Raw genomic sequence first — 19024 nt, 5'->3', positions numbered from 1 at the left:
ACTGATCCAACAACTCTGGAGAGCAATTTGTAACTTTGCCCAAAGGGTAACTTTTGATCTAGCAGTACTACTACTAGGTCTGTATCCCAAAGAGATCATAAAAAGGGGAAAGGACCTACATGTACAGAAATATTTATAGCACCCCTATTTGTGGCACCAAAATATTGGAAATCAAGAGGATGCTCATCAATTGGAAAATGACTGAACAAGCTGTGGTATGTGAATGTAATGTAATACTATTGTGCAATAAGAAATTAGAAATACATTTTATTATATTATATACACATATATTACATTATAAACACATTATAAGCACATTTTAGAAAAACCTGGAAAGACTTGTGCAAACTGATGTAAAGTGAAATGAGCAGAACTGTGAAAATATTGTACACAGTATCAGCAACATCATGTGATGATCAACTATGAATGACTCGTCTCTTCTCAGCAGCACAATAATCCAAGACAAGTACAAAGGACTTATGAAGGAAAATGCTATCCATATCCAGATAAAGAACTGATGAACTCAGAATGCAGATCAAAACTTTTTTTTCCACTATATTCTTTCTGTTGGTTTTATTTCCTTTTGATTTGTTTCTTCTTCTACAACTATGACAAACATGGAAATACATTTTATATGATAGCGCATGTATAACTATATCAGTTTGCCTACCATTTTCAGAAATGGGGAGAGAAGGGAGGGAGGGAGAAAAATTTGGAACTCAAAATCTTTTTTTTGTTTTGTTTTGTGAGGCAATTGGGGTTAAGTGACTTGCCCAGAGTCACACAGCTAGTGACTATTATGTGTCTGAGGCCGGATTTGAACTCAGGTCCTCCTGACCCTAGGGCCTGTGCTCTATCCATTGAGCAATCTATCTGCCCCTGGAATTCAAAATCTTGTAAAAAATACTTAAAATTTTCTTAATATGTAATTCGGGAAAAAATAAAATACTATTTAAATTTTTTCATAGGGAATTCACTGATGTCTTGTTCAATTTCTTTTTCTAAAATGGAATTATTTAAGTATTTTATTTCCTCTTCTTGTTCATGTGGGCAATTTATATACATATACATATACATGTGCGTATATATGTATACATGTGTGTATACATATATACACATATATGTATGTATGTATGTATGTGTTTTGGTTAGGCAATGGGGTTAAGTGACTTGCCCAGGGTCACACAGCTAGTTAGTGTTATGTGTCTGAGGCTGGATTTGAACTCAGGTCCACCTGAATCCAGGGCCGGTGCTCTATCCACTGTGCCACCTAACTGCCCTAGCAATTTATATTTTTGTAAATATTCATCCCTTTCACTTAGATTGTCAGATTTACTAGCATACAGTTGGGCAAAATGCCTCCTAATTATTGCTTTAATTTCCTCTTCATTGGTGGTGAATCCACGCTTTTCATTTTTGATACTGGTACTTTGGTTTTGTTTTTTCTTTTTTTTTTTTCATCAAATTAACCAAAGGTTTATCGATTTTATTTTTTTTTTGTCATAAAACCAGCTCTTAGTTTTATTAGTTCAATAGTTTTCTTACTTTCAATTTTATTCATCTCTCCTTTGAGTTTCAGAATTTCTAATTTGGTGTTTAATTGGGGATTTTTGATTTGGTGTTTTTTCCTGGTTTTTTAAATTGCATGCCCAATTCACTAACCTACTCTTTCTCAATTTTATTCATGTAAGCATTTTGAGATATAAAATTTCCCCTAAGTACTGACTTGCATCCCATAAATTTTGGTATGTTGTCTCATTATTGTCATTCTCTTTGATGAAATTATTGATTGCTTTTATGATTTGTTGTTTGACCCACCCATTCTTTAGAATTAGGTTATTTAGTTTCCAATTAATTTTAATCTATCTTTATTATATGTAATTTTTATTGCAGCATTATCTGAAAAGGATGCATTTAATAATTCTGCCTTTCTGCATTTGATTGTGAGGTTTTTGTGTCCTAATACATTGTCAATTGTTGTGTAGGTGCCATGTACCACTGAGAAAAAGATATGTTCCTGTCTATTCCCATTCAATTTTCTCCAGAGGTCTATCATATCTAACTTTTCTAAAATTCTATTCACACTCTTTGACTTCTTTCTTGTTTATTTTGTTGTTAGATTTATCTAGTTCTGAGAGGGGAAGATTGAGGTCCCCCACTAGTATAATTTTGCTGTCTATTTCTTCCTGTGACTCACTTAACTTCTCTAAGAATTCAGATTATATACCATCTGGTGCATATATTTTTAGTATTGATATTACTCCATTGTGTAGTGTACCTTTTAGCAAGATATAGTTTCCTTCCTTGTCTCTTTTAATTATATCTATTTTTGCTTTTGCTTTGTCTGAAATCAAGATTGCTACCCCTGCTTTTTTTTTTACTTCAGCTGAAGCATAATATATTCTGCTCCAGCCTTTTACCTTTACTCTGTGTGTCTCTGCTTCAAATGTGTTTCTTGTAAACAACAGTGTAGGATTCTGGTTTTTAATCCACTCTGCTATCCACTTCCATTTTATGGAAGACTTCATCCTATTCACATTCACAGTTACAATTACTGTGTATTTCTCTCCATCCTATTTTCCCCATTTATTCTGTTCTCTCTGTCTCCCTTCACCTTGTCCCTCCTCACCAGTGTTTTGCTTTTGACCACTGCCTCCCTCAATCTGCCCTCCCTTCTATCACTCCCCCACCCCTTTTCTTTTTCCCTTCCCCTCCTATTTGCCTATAGGGCAAGAAAGATTTCTTTACCCAACTGATGGTGTATGTTATTCCCTTTTTGAGCCAAATTCAATAAAAGAAAGGTTCAAACAATACTCACCCCCTCTCTTTCTTCCCTCTACTGTAATAGGTCTTTCATGCCTCTTCATGTGATATAATTTACCCTATTCTGCCTCCCCCTTTCCTCTTCTCCCAGTACAATCTTTTCTTTCATCCCTTAATTAGTTTTTCTTATCATCACATCAAAGTCAACTTATGTCCACACCCTCTGTCTAAGTATACTCCTAACTGCCCTAATAGAGATACAGTTCTTAAAAGTTACTGGTATCATCTTCCCATGTAGGGACATAAACAGTTTAACATTACTAAATACTACAGCTTTTTTTTTTTCTTTCCTGTTTACCTTTTTATGTTCTCCTGAGTCTTGTAATTGAAGATCAAATTTTCTGTTCGGCTCTGGTCTTTTCATCAGGAAAGTTTGAAAGTCCCCTATTTCATTGAATCCACCTTTTCCCCTGAAAAAATTATGCTCATTTTTTCTGGGTAGTCAATTCTTGGTTGTAATCCAAACTTCTTTGTATTCTGGAATATCCTATTCTAAACCCTCTTAGCCTTTAATGTACAAGTTACTAAGCCTTGTGTAATCCTGACTGTGGCTCTTTATATTTGAATTGTTTCTTTCTGGCTGATGGTAGTGTTTTCTCCTTGACCTGAGACTTCTGAAATTTGGCTACAATATTCCTTGGAGTTTTCATTTTGGGATCACTTTCAGGAGGTGATTGGTGAATTCTTTTTTTTTTTTAAGGCAATTGGGGTTAAGTGACTTGCCCAAGGTCACACAGCTAGTAAGTGTCAAGCGTTTGGTCTGAGGCTGGATTTGAACTCAGGTCCTCCTGACTTCAGGGCCAGTGCTCTATCCACTGTGCCACCTAGCTGTCCCTGGTGAATTCTTTCAACAACTATTTTATCCTCCAGTTCTAGAATATCAGGGCAGTTTTCCTTGATAATTTCTTGAAAGATGCTGTCCACACTTTTTTTTTTTAAATCATGGCTTTCAGGTAGTCAGGTAGTAGATAATTCTTAAATTATCTCTCCTGGATCTATTTTCCGGGTCTGTTGTTTTTTCAATGAGGTATTTTACATTTTCTTCTGTTTTTTCATTTTAAAAATTTTGTTTGACTGATTCTTGATATCTCATAGAGTCATTAGCTTCCACTTGCCCAGTCTAAATTTTTAAGGAATTATTTTCTTCAGCTAACTTTTGTACCTCTTTTTCCATCTGATCAATTTTACATTTTTTTTTTTTTTGCAATTGGGGTTAAGTGACTTGCCCAGAGTCACACAGCTAGTAAGTGTCAAGTATTTGGTCTGAGGCTGGATTTGAACTCAGGTCCTCCCAACTTCAGGGCTAGTGCTCTATCCACTGTGTCACCTAGCTGCCCCAACCAATTCTACTTTTAAAGGAGTTGTTTTCTTCAGTGGATTTTCTTTTCCCATTTGGCCAATTCTATTTTTTTAAGGCATTGTTTTCTTCAGTCAATTTTTGTGCTTCCTGTTCCAAGCTGTTGACTCTTCATAATTTTCTTGCATAACTCTCATTTCTTTTCCCAATTTTTCTTCTACTTCTCTTACTTGATTTTTAAAATCCTTTTTGAGCTCTTCTAAAGGACTTTTTGGGCTTCAGATCAATTCATATTCCCCTTTGAGGTTTTGCATGTAAGCATTTTGACATTGTTGTCCTCTTCTGAGTTTGTGTTTTGATCTTCCCTGTCATCATAGTAGCTTTCTATGGTCAAGGTTCTTTTTTTGTTTTTGCCCATTGTTACAAGTTGATCTCTGCTCCTGGGGTACAATGGGCACTGTCCCAAGCTTCTTACACTGGGGGCCAGGGGTCTGGTCAGTGGCTTTCTGTACTGGACCTCTGGAGCTGGAGGCTTGCACATTGCACTAGGGTGGCCCTGCCTAATGATGCCTGTTGGGCCCTGGGTTCTAGGATTGGTGGTTTGCCTTCTGCACTGAGGCTGGAGGCCTTACAGCTGTACAACGGCTGTACAACTGGCCTGCTGAGCCTAGACCAAGAGGCCTCAGTTGCTGATCTGTACTGTGGCTAAGAGCCTCCCAATGGCTCCTGCTGGACACCACCTATGCTGGGTTGTGCTCCCCTTTTACCCAAGGGAGACAGACCTTTCCTGAAGTCCTTCTAAGTTATCTTGGGCTGGAAAACTATTTCACTCCATCTTTTCACAGATTCTGTTGCTTCAGAATTCTTTTAGAGGCTTGATTTAATGTTGTTTTTGAGAAGGTGGATATAATCAGGACTTCTGGGAGCCAAGATGGCAGAGTAAGAAGTAAGTCATTCTCACTCTCCCTCCTTGATCTCTAACAACCCAGAAAATAGCACCCCAGGTAAAACCCTGTAACAGCTGAGCTGGCAGAAAGGCAGGGTGCAGTAGTCTTGTAGCCCAGGAAGCAAAGACCCCCCTAGCTTTAGTGGAAGGGGAGCAGTACAGTATGGGAGGCATCCCAGCAAGCCAGTAGCAAGTCCCACCTCAGCAAACCAAGGGGAGATCCTGAGCCCCAAGGTGGTGGAGAAGACAAGAGCCAACACCCGAACCCCCTGAGTGCCTTGGCACAGGCAAGGGAACTAGTAAACTCCAGCTTGGAAAACCACCACATGCACCAGTGGACAGGCATCCTCCAGCAGCCAAACCTTCCAGTGCTTCAAAGCAGCCAGGTGAGCAAGTGTCCTCCAGAGGCCAGTTCTCCCTCACCCCCACCCAGAGCTTCAGTGTTACTGACCCCAGTTTAGCTGTCAAGCCCCTACAGCCTCCAGCAGCCAGCACCTGAGGCCCCAGAACAGAAAGCCAGTGGCCAGGTCCGTGGCCCCCAGCACAAGAAGCTTGGGTCAGTGCCCCCCTTCACTCGAGCAGGAGAGCTCAACTTTAAAAGCCAGGAAATAGGCAGATACCATGAGCAAAAAGCAGAAACAGACAATAACCATAGATTCTTACTATGGGGACATGGAAGATCAAAACACAAATTGAGAAGAGGATAACATTGTCAATATACTCACATCTGAAACTTCAAAGTGGAATATGAACTGGTCTCAAGCCCAAAAAGCCTTCTTGGAAGAGCTCAAGGAGTTTAAAAGTCAAATAAGAGAGGTAGAAGAAAAATGGGGAAAAGAAATGAGGGGTATATAAGAAAGAGTCAATAGATTGGAAAAGGAAGGACAAAAACTAACTGTAGGGGCAGCTAGGTGGTGCAGTGGATAGAGCACCCTGAAGTCTGGAGGACCTGAGTTCAAATCCGGCCTCAGACCAAACACTTGTCACTTACTAGCTGTGTGACCCTGGGCAAGTCACTTAACCCCAATTGCCTAAAAAAAAAACTAACTGTAGAAAACGAGTCCTTAAAAATGAGAATTGGCCAAATGGAAAAAGAGGCACAAAAATTCACTGAAGAGAAGAACTCCTTAAAAAGTAAAATGGGCCAAATGGAAAAGAAGGTGCAAAATCTAATAGAAGAAAACAACTTGTTAAAAATTAGAATGGAGCAAGTGGAAGTTAATGACTCTATGAGAGAGCAAGAATCAGTAAAACAGAAACAAAAGAATGGAAAGATAGAAGAAAATGTAAAATACCTCATTGGAAAAAACAACTGACCTGGAAAATAGATCCAGGAGAGATAATTTTAAAAAATTATTAGTCTACCTGAAAGCCATGATGAAAAAAAAGAACCTAGACAGTATCTTTCAAGAAATCATCAAGGAAAACTGCCCTGAAGTCCTACAGTCAGAGGGTAAAACAGCCATCTAAAGAATCCACTGATCCCCTCCTGAAAGAGATCCTAATTTGAAACCACCAAGAATATTGTAGCCAAATTCCAAAATTATCAGGTCAAAGAGAAAATACTGTAAGCAGCCAGAAAGAAATAATTTAAACGTAGTGGAACCACAGTCAGGATTATGCAGGACGTTGCAGCTTCTACATTAAAAGATTAGAGGGCTTGCAATATGATATTATATTCTGTAAGGCAAAGGAGCTTGGATTATAAACAAGGATCAACTACCCAGTGAAATTGAGCATAATGTTTCAGGAGTGGAGATGGACATTCAATGAAATGGGGGACTTCCAAACCTTCCTGATGAAAAGACCAGAGCTCAACAGAAAATTTGATCTTTAAATACAAGACTCAAGAGAGGCATAAAAAGGTGAACAGGAAAGAAAAAACCCCCACATGTTATTTAATAAGGGCAAACTGTTTACATCTCCATAAGGGAAGATGATACTTGTAACTCTTAAGAACTGTATCTTTATTACAACATTTAGAAGGGGTATACCTAGACAGAGGGCATGGGTATAAGTTGACTTTGATGTGATGATAAAAATTCTAATTAAGTGGTGAAAAGGGATTGTACTGGGAGAAGAGGAAAGAAGGAGGCAGAAAAGGGTAAATTACATCACATGAAAAGGTACAAAGACCTATTACAGTAGAGGGAAAGAAGGGAGGGAGATGAGCATTGTTTGAACCTTACTCTCATCAGATATGGCTCAAAGAGGGAATAACATAATCAGTTAGGTATAGAAATCTAACTTACCCTTTAGTAGTAGGAGGGAAAAGGGGAAAGAAAAGGTAGGGGGTGAATAGAAGGGAGGGAAGAAGTAGTAAAGGAAAAGGAGAAGAAAAGGGAGGGAGCTGATAGAAGGAAGGGCAGATTTAGGGAGGCAGCAGTCAAAAGCAAAACTCTAGTGAGGAGGGAAAGGGAGAAAGGAGAGAGAAAAGCGTAAATGGGGGAAATAGGATGGAAAGAAAGATATAGATATTAATCATAACTGTGAATGTGAATGGGATGAACTCTCCCATAAAACAGAAGCAAATAGCAGAGTGGATTAAAAACCATAATCCTACAATGTTGTTTCTGAAGGAAACTGAGGAGAGCTCAGCCAACTTCCTGACTTCTCTTTGCTATCTTTGCTCTGTCCCGTTCCCCTCTCCAATATATATTTTTTTAACTTTATCTCTCAGAGCACTGAGAAGTTAAGAAGAGACTTGGCCAGGGTCTCAAAAGTACATATGTCAGGGACAGGACTTGACCTCAGATTTTTCTGACTCCAATGTCAGCTTTCTATCCACTATATCACATTGCACAAAGCCTTTCATATTACACATATGTAGTACACATATGTAAGTGTGGGCCTCAATTGAATCAATAACCCCACCACTTAAGGTAACTAATGTAACTAGCTAAAGTAACTAATATATGCTCTATACCCTGATACCTTTATCAATCAATCAAAGGCATTAAAATAGGTGCAGAAAAGTTCTTAATTCAATTTGGAAAGAGTGAAATGAAATGCTACAAATGAAGTGTATTGATATTGTTTGAAGAGACTCAAGCATACTCTGTAGGACTTTTAACAAGCCAGTTAAGAAACTGGCATTCCAGTGGCAGGCCAACCTAGTAGTGGAAGTGGTTTCAGCTGAGCCACGGAGAGGGAATTACTTGAGGAAGGGAATGGGAAGAAGATGAGAGTCTCTATCTCTCCTCCCTCTTGACCAGAGGATGACCTTTTAAATTATGGAAGGTCAGAAGATTTTAGACTTCCACGAGTGTCCTAGCAGTATCCCTGGAACAGTAGCGGCTGCTAACAGTTTCTACATTGGAAGAGGAGGACAAAGTATACACAATGAAGAAAGGTAGCTTCAAGGAGCCCAGCAGAATGCTATCTCATATCCAAGGGCAACTTCATGGGGATCCCACAAATGGAAGGAAAAAACTGCCAGCAACCAGGAACCATGAGTTACCCCTTTGCTACATGTGTTCTCTAAGCTAGAGCCCACTTTCCCCTGGATTCTATATGCCTATATGTTCTTTGGGGAGAGCATCCCCTCAAATAAAGGCAGGTGGTGGAGGGGAATGTCTGTATCAACTGTTCTTACTTATTTTTTTTTAATTTTTAAAATTTTTTATTTTTAGGCAGTTGGGGTTAAGTGACTTGCCCAGGGTCACACAGCTAGTAAGTGTCAAATGTTTGGTCTGAGGTTGAATTTGAACTCAGGTCCTCCTGACTCCAGGGCTGGTGCTCTATCCACTGTGCCACCTAGCTGCCCCTCAACTGTTCTTACTATACCATTTTAGTAAATATCTATTTGTAAATGCTAATTAAATCTAAATCTAGCTGGCTCATTGATATCAAATGATACACAATAGGGGCTGCACAAGTGGGGGCTTTTTGAGCTATGGTACTACAAAATCCCTCAGAACCCTAATTAATCCCTCAGAACCCCTTGCTACTTAACCAATTGCACTTTGGAGATCAGATTTACTAATATGAATGGGGATTAGGATAGTAAGCCCAGAACATGGGCTATACATACATACATACATACATACACACATACATATGTATATATACATATACAAGGACACTCTCAAGGTCTCTCTGAAGAACTTTGGAGTCAATTGGGAGACATGGGAGACACTGGCACAAGATGGCCCACCATGACATGCCAGCATCAAAGAAGGCACTGTGCTCATAGAGCACAGTAGGACTGTAGTGGCTCAAAAGGAATTTGAGAAGCAAAAATGTATAGACATCTCCACTCCAATTGTTCATTTCAACTATTTGTGCCCTAACGCGGCAGAACTTTCTGAGCTCATATTGATCTGATCAGCCACAGTGAGACACACTTGTACCTTGACCCCAATTTAGTGATGTCATTTTGGTGTTCTTCAAGAACAAAGGACAACAACCAACCAATCAATAATATGTATGTACATATATGTGTATATATGTATATAAGTGTGCACATATGCATGCATGTATGTATAAGAGAAGCAGGTAGACAAAGTGGATAAAAAACCACTCTTGGAATCAAGAAGATTCATGTCTTCCCAGAGTTCAAGTGCTGCCTCTGATACAGACCAGTTACATTATAGTAGGCAAGTAAATTAACCTAAGATTTAGAGATGTGTTGCTGATTTGCATTGGAGAAGAGAGTTCCTGTATGAGGAGTTTCCCACACCTATGAAATCATAAGGTCAGATCCAAAAAAAAAAAAGGACAGTTGATGATGAAGCAATCTGGCATAGTAGATAGAACAGTAGACTAGGAGTCACTCTGATTCCCTTACATGTGGGTGCTCTGTCCAAAGGAACACAAATTTTGGTCACTTATACTTCACAAGGGATCTTGGAGTTTGAGGGATATGTATTTTATCACTGGTTTTTTTTTTTCCTGAAAAACAGGGACAATTAACTCTTTTGTCTCATGTAGTTTTCATTTATGATTTCCTGAAATATACCTTTGAAAAAAACAGGCCAAATGAAGTCACTTGACTCTATAACTTTAAACCCAAACCACTCTGGCTCTCACTGATTGGCCAAACAATAGGTCCCAAGCCAAGCCTCACTTGTTCATTGTTTGGGTTTTAATGGCTCAGGATGAGTGTAAACAGCAATTGCTTCTGTTCTGGCCAGAAACTCTGAAGGTCTTTCCCACCCAGACTGATTCTTTTCTGAAGGCAATCTAGGCCATATTTTACCTCGATTCTTACCTAGCCTTTAACTCCTGAATGGGCATTGCCTCGGACAAACTGAGACCTGGGAAAGACCTTAGCTTAAAAAAAAAAAAGACCAAGGTGTCCTACTGCATCCAGGGCAATGCACCAGCTTGACCTATGGCTTGCCTTTGGACTCTGATGACTCTGGAGGAGAGAGTGAGGCTGATGACTGCACAGCTCTACCTCACTTAAATCCAATTCACTTGCAAGTCAAGACATCACCCGGCCGATGTCATCGGCCCTCTTCAAGGATGAAGGATGAACAACAACAACATCAAAGAGTCACTCTCACCTGTAGCTCCAAGAAGCTGTAGCATGGGCAGTAGCCATAGCCCTGTAAAAGCATCTGGACAGACAGGCTAAACCAAGCAGAGGGTAACCAACAGGCCTCAAACCCATTGGTGAGTTAGGCACATATCTACCCCAAGCATGTGAAGATTTTCCCTAGTGGAATGGGCAGTTGAGAACAATTTGTTCCAACAGCCATGAAGGTAGCTAAAGCAGGAACTGTGCAGAATTTAATTTAGAGCTTGGTCAGACATAGAAAATGCCAAGGTCATTCACTGTATCCTGGGTCATCCCCAGTCATCTTGACTTTTGTCTTGCCACTGGATTTTGATGACTCTGGAAGAGAGAGTGAAGCTGCTCACTTTGTACAACTCTGCCTTGCTTAAATCCAATTGACTCTCAAGTCAAGAAGTCACCATCTTTGAGAATGAGATGCGAAACACAGCAACATGAAGAAGTGGTCATGAGCAAGTCACTTAATCTCTATCTGCCTCAAGCTACTCCCTAGGATTTAAAACCTACATTTTGTGTGTGTGTGTGTGTGTGTGTGTGTGTGTGTTGACATCTGCATTGGTGGATAGAGCTCCTATCTCTTAAAGATTTTTTCTTTCTGAAATACACAATAATTATAACTATGAAAAAAATTTACAGCAAGTATCTCTGATAAAGACCTCATTTCTCAAATAGAGTCAAATTTATAAAAATAAAAACCATCCCCAATTGATAAATCATCAAAGGATATGAAGTTTTCAGAAAAAGTAATTAAACCTATCTATAGTCTTATGAAAAAAAATGTTCTAAATCACTATGGATTAGAGAAATGCAAATTAAAATAACTCTGAGCTACCACCCTACACCCATCAAATTGGCTAATATGACAGAAAAGGAAAATTACAAATGTTGGAGGAGATATTGGAAAAACAAGACACTAATGCACTGTTGGTGGAGTTGTAAACATCCAACCATTCTTTTAGAGCAATTTGGAACCATGCCTAAATGGCTATAAAATCATGTATATCCTTTGACTGAGCAATACCACTACTAGGTCTGTATCACAAAGAGATTAAAAAAAAGAAGGAAAAGGACCTACATGTACAAAAATATGTATAGCAACTCTTTAAGTGGTGGCAAAGAATTGGAAATTAAGGGCTTGCCCATCAATTTGGGAATGGCTGACCAAATTGTGCTATAGGATTGTGACAGAATACTATTGTGCTATAAAAATGATAAAAATGCTCTCAGAAAAAACTGGAAAGACTCACACGAACTGAGCAGAACCAGGAGAACATTGCACACAACAATATTGTACAATGATCAGCTGTGAATGACTTAGCTATTCTCAGCAATACAACGATTCAAGACAATTCCTAAGTACTTATGATGAAGAATGCTATCCATCTCCAGAGGAAGAACTGGCAGAGTCTGAATGCAGATCAAAGCGTACCTTTTTTTTAAACTTTCTTTTTTCTTTTTTTGTCTTTTTTTTCTTTTACAACATAACTAATGTGGAAATATGTTTTGTTTGACTGAACATGCAAAATCTATGTCAAGTTGCTTGCCTTCTCAATGAGGTGGAAGCGAAGGGAGAAAGGGAGAAAACTTGGAACTCAAAGTTTTAAGAAAGGAATGTTAAAATCACTTTTACATGTAATTTAGGGTAAAATAAAATATTAAAATTAAAAAAAAATAATTTCCCCTCTATAAAAAAAGATTTTTCCCATCTGCTATTTCTCGAATTATAATTATTTCCTTGTGATCTAGACGGTTGTAAGTCTGTGGACCTGCTCCCTTCCCCCTAATAAATTGGCCTGTCTTGAAGAATCATTTTGAAATAGATCTTGACCATTGAGGTGGGAGCATGAGAAAAATAACTGAACTATCAGTTCCCTGAAAGGAGAAAAAAGCAAGAGAAAGGAATACAGCTGGTCAGCCAAGATTAAACAGATGGAGAAATTGGGGAAAAGAAAAGGAGATACTTGTGGTAAGGATAACAATCAACCAAGCAAGCAACATTTATTAAGCATCTATTATGCTCAAGAAACTGTGCTAAGTACTACTGGGGATACAAATACAGTGAATGAAACAATCCCTGTGTTCAGAGAGCTTACATTCTCATAGAGTAAGTAGGGAGAAACACTTGGGGATGTACATTACACCTTGAAAGAATCTTTTAAAATGGATCAAAACTAGAAGGACCTTTGAAATTATCTGGTCCTCATTTTACAGATGGAAAAAACTAAAGCTCAGAAGAGGAAATCCATAGTTTTCCAGAACCACTGAGACAGTACCACAAACCTGAGGACTCAAACTCAGGCAGATCTTGATTCCAAAACCAAGGATCTTTCTCCTATACCATGAACATGGAATTAAAAGACCTGGGTTCAAATCCTGGCTTTGCTACTTACCAGCTGTGAAAATTTGGGAAGTCATTTCTCCTTTCAGAGCCTCAGTTTCTTCCTCTGTAAAATGAGGAATTGAACAAAATTGTTTCTAAAGGTCTTTCCAATGTAACCCTTGGCTCAAAGGGGTAGTTGTATAGGACTCTCTCCTCATTGGTAGAAACTGATAACTCAGTGCCTGAGGGGAGGGTTAAATTGGTGAGAATGGGAGAAAGGAGATAACCAGGCATTTCTGGCTTCTAGAGAGAAGATGAATGATTCCAACCTCTCTTCAGATTCATGAAGAGAGAAAGACTCTAGGAAAAGCTAACTTGTAGAGAAGTGGACAAATCTCTATCACGTCTCTATCCCCAGCTTGCTATACTAGATACTTTAGGGAATTTCCCCCCTGAGTGAAATCTGAGACTCTCTCTTGATTGAACTGATTTATCTCACACTCAAAAGGAGAGAACATTCAATTTGTACTGTCTGGTACATATGCTTATATGCATATTCTCTCTGATTTCTGTTTTGCTATCAACTTGGATAAATGGGTTTCTTCACTATTTGCTCTGTGTGTTCACTATGGAACTGGCAATCTGGTGGGAAAGGGGTTAAGCTTCCGATATATACCTTGGGGCACTCCTCCATTAAGGAACAGAGATCAGAAGTTTAGCTTCAACCTAAAAATTAATTTCCCTAGACTGACAATATTTAATGGAGCAGATAGATCTAACTCCAGCCTGGTACTACCTTTCCCTGAAAACAGAGTGGCTAGCCTCTATCTACAGCCCCCTGCTTCATTTCCTGGCAGGAATCAAAGTCTCCCTTGGAGAAGGGTTGGGGGAAGAGACCCTAGAGATGTCTGTTCTTGCCTCCCTCTGAGCCACATTTAGACAGACCCATGTGGACATATATAATCTACATGGGTCAAACAAAAAAAACAGTTCCCACCACACTATCTACACTAACATTCTATGTTCTATAGTCTAGCTTTGATATTCTGTAATTGTCTTATTCTGTGAATCAAGTGGGTTATAGCAAGGGACACTGTGTCATGGAAAAGGCAGCGAACTTGGATGAACTCATGGCACTTATCAACTTTATGACCTCATCTTCCCAAGCCTCAGTTTCTCCACCTATAAAATGGGGATAAAAATTTTTGCACTGCATACTTTACAAGAATTGTAAAGGATCAATGAATTTAGAGCTGGAAGGAACCTTTCAGATCACAGGGTCAAATTCCTTCATTTTACAGATGAAGATGCTGAGGTCTAGATAGGTCAAAAGACTTGCCTAAGTCCACAGAAGCAGTAATTAATGGAACCAAGACCTGAAACCAAAGCCTTTGACTTGAAATCCAGTGCTCTTTTCTAAGTTTTCTTTGTAAGAATCAAACCAGATAATGAAATGAAGGTAGTTTACGATCCCAGTATAAATTTTCATCCCCTGATCTTACTAGCTAAATGACCCTGGGCAATTCATTCCCTCTCTTTAAGCCTCAGTTTCCTCATCTGTAAAATGGGGATAATAATCCTTGTGGTACCTGCCTGATTGTTGTAAGGAAGCACTTTGTAAACCTTAAGTAGCTATAGACAGTTGAGCTATTATTATATTTTTATAGAAAATGTAATTACTGTAGAAGATACTTTTATAGAAAATGTAAACTATTATTATTGGACTCCTAGGGGATAAAGGGCTTTGTTGTTGTTGTTTGTTTGTTTGTTTGTTTGTTTGTTTGTTTGTTTGTTTGTTTGTTTGAAGTGAGATTGGGAGAAAAGAGATAATCAGGCACTTCTGGCTTCTAGAGAGAAGATGAATGATTCCAACCTCTCTTCAGGTTCATGAATAGAGAAAGACTCTAGGGAAAAGCTCATGAACTCATGAACTCAACAACTCATGAAACCATTTGTGAAGGCTTGGAATGGGTTTAATATAGGTCACTGTAGAAGGAAGCACCCCACCATAGAAAGCCCAGATGTTTTGAAGTATCAAAATAAGTATTTTCCCATTAGGAGAAATGCTGGATTTCATTTCCCAGGCTTAACCTGTCAGCCCCCAAAGGCAGGGCTTCCCGCCTGCCAAGTATGACACCACCAGAGGTACATTTCTGGCATCACAAGGTTCCATGAGGTCACAGCACCCTTATCTATGTCACAACCTACCAGCCACAGCAAGTCATTGACCTCCTCTACAGAGAGGGGAGCAGGCCTGTCTTGGCACTAAACCTACCCCATCAGACACTACTTGCTCTCCACCAAGAATTAGCCCCTCGGTGAAACGGAAAATGAAAACCTGTCCTGTTCTCAAGGTTGGGTATCACCATGCAGGGCACAAAGAGGCCATCAGTCCCCAAGGGATCAGGGCTCAGCAGGGGCAGGAACAAGGACATGGAGAGTACTCAGAAAAGTAGTGAGAAAAATATTGAATTTGGAGTTGGGAGACCTCTGTTTGAACCTTGGCTGTGCAAGTTCCAAGCTTTGTAACCTTCTGAAAGTCATTTCAGCTCTCTTAAGGGCACCTGTTCCCTAATCTGAAATATGAGACAATGGTTGTAGATGATCTCTTAATTTTCCTTTTAGCCCTAAATCCTATGACCCTAGAAAACACAGCACAGGGAGCTGCCATATATACCTACTGTTGAACCAAAGCTGGGCTCTGAACCTCCACTTCTCACCAGAAGTCATCAAGGGCTATTGAACGTAAGAGCCCAGGCTATGCAATACATAGAAATTCCTCTTTCTATAACATCTCTCCAAAACTTCTCTTTCCCCAGGTCCAAAGTATGGAACAGTGGAAAAGGAGGTCCAGACCTGGCAGGGAGGCTGAGCTAAACCAGCTGAGGACGGTAAGAGACACACACCTCACCTTTCTTTACAAGAGCTCCTTAACCTTTGAACTGGTCTCCTAGCATAGAGATCTTCAAGCCAACAGGCTCCAGATCATCTCATATTGTGGGACCTAGAACTTGGAAGGAACCTTAGAGCAATCTAGTTCAACCCCCTCATTTTGTAGAGGAAAAAATTGAGCCCCAAAGAGGGCAAATGGCTTATTTAAGGTCCCAGAGCTCCTGTCAGTGACAACTTGAACACAAATCTCTAGGTTCCAAATCCAGGCTTGTTTCCAGTACATGCTGCTATCTTCTCACATTGTTTTAAACCACAGGTTGAGGTGGCTTGAGGGGTTCTCAAGGTCTAAATGATTGAGGCTAGGATGGAAAGGGGAGAGGCAGAGTATAGGGAAAGTCAAAGAAAGCTCATGTCTGTCTCTCCTAACCCTTTCTGTACTCCTGTGTAGGTGATGAAGAACCTGTCACTCCTGAAACTGTTAAAGAAGTCAAATCCCCGTGTAATAGGTCTCCATAGTCTGGCGAAGTCCTGCTGGAAGCTGCTGTTTCAAGTGCCCCAGATACTGCGTGTTTCCTCTAGGTGATCAAGGCTCTCACTGTGCCCAGAAACTTAGTGCATGGAGCATGTCTGCCTGCCTGCTGAGGGCTACACTGCCAATGCTTCCAAATTCCAGGCAGCTCTAGTACCCTGGACAGCCCTAGGGTAGGAGGGTGGAGGGAGAGAAATAGAAAACAGCCTGCTCTATTACTTCTTACAAGTTGGTATCTTTCCTCTGGAGAAAGGAAGCTTGGGAAATTCCTTTGCATACTTACACCTTAGATCTGGAACGAGCTTGAGCTGAACTTAAGGCAGTATGGGGTTAGGGTAAAGAACACTTGTCCTTATCAGAGGACCTGGGCTTGAACCCTGGCTCTTGCAACTTAACTTGGGCAAATCACAACTTCCCTGGGCTGAACTCTCAGTTCTTTCATCTGTAAAATGAGAAGAGTGCAGTGAAGTTGGACTAGTTGATCTCCAAGGTTCTTTCCAGCCTTAACTATATGATTCTATGGCCCTGAGCAAGTCTCAGCCTCTCTACTCTTACAGTCTTTCTGGCAAGTTACCACCTCTCTTGTGGATATTCAGTAGAGAGTTACTGTAGAACCTTCTTATCACATACACCTCTTCACCTCTTCACTCATTCATTTAACAAATATTTATTTTCCCAGTTGCTGCTTCTCCCAGAGGACAAACACAACTAAAATTTGGCTGCCCCCGACCTAAGTCTAGCCCCATTGAAGGGAACAGTGTGTTGCAGTCACCTTTTTGACAGAAACTGTCCTGAGATTTAAACGCTTCAGTGATTTGCTTCAAGATATTTCTCTCTCTCTCTCTACTCACTTTCCCATCTCCCTTCTTCCCTTGGGTATCATGAAACTGAAATTCAGAGGTAGGAGGGAGCCTTACAACACAATGTTGGAACAAAAGAAAAAAACCATAGAACATGACAGTTACAGCTTGAAGAGACATGAGGAACCACTTGGCCCAAGGTCTACATTTTACAAAGGAGGAAAAAACTTCAATGCTTTGCCCAAGGCTTAACATTAAATTAGTGGTAGAGGCAGGATTGTAAGCCAGGCCTCCTGAATCTCCCCTACACCAGTCTCCTTTTCACCCCTCTCCCATCTCATTCTGCTGACACAAGTCTTTGCTTCTGATGACAGAAGTATCCACATGACATCGTTGTCTACTTTGGGTCCAGGCTGTGGTTGAGCATCCCCTCTCCTTCCCAAAAGCAGATTTGATTTTAAGATTGGGAGATAAGAGGGAGAAAAGAGTGAAAGAGTGCAGCAGTAGGGCTAACTGGATTTGATCCACTCTGGGGCTTGGGTTTCTGTTGTATTGACCACCTTCTACCCTTTTCGCTATCATTCTAGGACCAGTAGTGGTACTTCTTCCCAACTAATGGAAATGGACAGAGCCCCCATAGAGATTGGAGACCTGGTAGCAAAGAATGCAAAAGTAGAGAAGGCAAAGGCAAAGGTGGAGAAGGCCAAGAGAGAGGCCAAGAAGACAACAAGTACTGAGAGTCAATGCTGCCCCTTCTCCATCTCCTCTTGCTACTCCAAGGCCAAAACCACCAAGGCTTCTCACTTCATTGTCTTGAAGACTTTCCCCAAATCCCATAAAGCAACCTCCCAGAACTTTAGCACACCTTGGACATGGTTTGAGGGCCTGCCCAAACGCATCCACATACCAGCCCCCAGAGCACTCTGTCGGCCTTCTGCACTTCGTTGGGTAAAGCGCTGCTGTACTCGGTTCTGTTCTGCATCCTTGGAGCTGCCAAGGGCTTACCCCTACAATGCATGATTCAGGCTGCTGCCTGGGTCAAATGTCTTAAAACCCTGGCTCTCTGTGTGTTTATTGGTGGTAGGTTGGGAGTTGGAATGGGAGGCAAAAGTTAAACCCATACAGCCTGACAATAATACCCTCCCCCTAAGGTATCTTAGATATTATCTCACCTTCACAGGTTGAGACATTAAGGCCCAGGGAAGAGGGGAAATGACTTGAACAGCTAATAGGCAGCAGAGCTGGGACTGGAACCCAAGCTTCCTAACTATAAATATAGTGATATATTAAACTAATAACAATAATCTAGGAGATGTTAGAGTGGCATATTGCAGAAGGAACTGGCCAGATTAGGAAGACCAGAGTAAGATCAGATCTACCTCTGATTTGGTGTTCAGTCATTTTTCCAGTTGCATCATGACCTCATTTAGGGTTTTCTTGACAAAGATACTGGAGTATCTCCAGCTTATTTTACAGATGAAGAAAGTGAGGCAAACAGGGCTAAGTGACTTGCCCTGGGTCACACAGCTACTAACTGTCTGAGCCCAGAATGTCTTCCTGAGTCCAGGATGGGCACTCTATCCACTGGGTTGCCTCTGACAAATACTCCCTATTTCAACCTGGGCAGCTTTAACTTCTTTTTGCCCAAGACAACTCTTCTAAGATAAGGTGCAGAACCATAACCATTGTGTATTGGTAAAGGAAGATTTCTATAGCAGCAAAATTATAAGCTGGGACTAAAAACCATTTTAAATAAGGACTGAGATTTCTGTGTGATACAGTGAAAGGATTAGTGGACATCAAACAGAAAGATCTTGAACCTTGGGCTCAGGATTCAAATCCAAATTCTGGAACTTACTGATGTGCTATAGTCATGGGCAAATAAGTCAGTTCAAT

General features: G+C 40.2%; 1 protein-coding gene across 1 annotated transcript; it reads left to right on the top strand.

Annotated features, from left to right (window-relative positions):
• Window positions 1-14644: 14644 nt before the first annotated feature.
• On the top strand, window positions 14645-18565 carry TP53TG5 (TP53 target 5). The gene is made up of 3 exons (XM_027848746.1): window positions 14645-15798; window positions 16248-16378; window positions 17716-18565. The coding sequence occupies exons 1-3, from the start codon at window positions 15736-15738 to the stop codon at window positions 18146-18148; spliced, it is 627 nt and encodes a 208-aa protein (XP_027704547.1). The 5' UTR covers window positions 14645-15735; the 3' UTR covers window positions 18149-18565.
• The last annotated feature ends 459 nt before the right edge of the window (window positions 18566-19024 follow it).

The sequence above is a fragment of the Vombatus ursinus genome, unplaced genomic scaffold, assembly GCF_900497805.2.
Source record: "Vombatus ursinus unplaced genomic scaffold, bare-nosed wombat genome assembly UNPS02000580.1, whole genome shotgun sequence".
Lineage (NCBI taxonomy): Eukaryota > Metazoa > Chordata > Mammalia > Diprotodontia > Vombatidae > Vombatus > Vombatus ursinus.
This window is presented reverse-complemented; position numbering and strand designations above follow the sequence as displayed.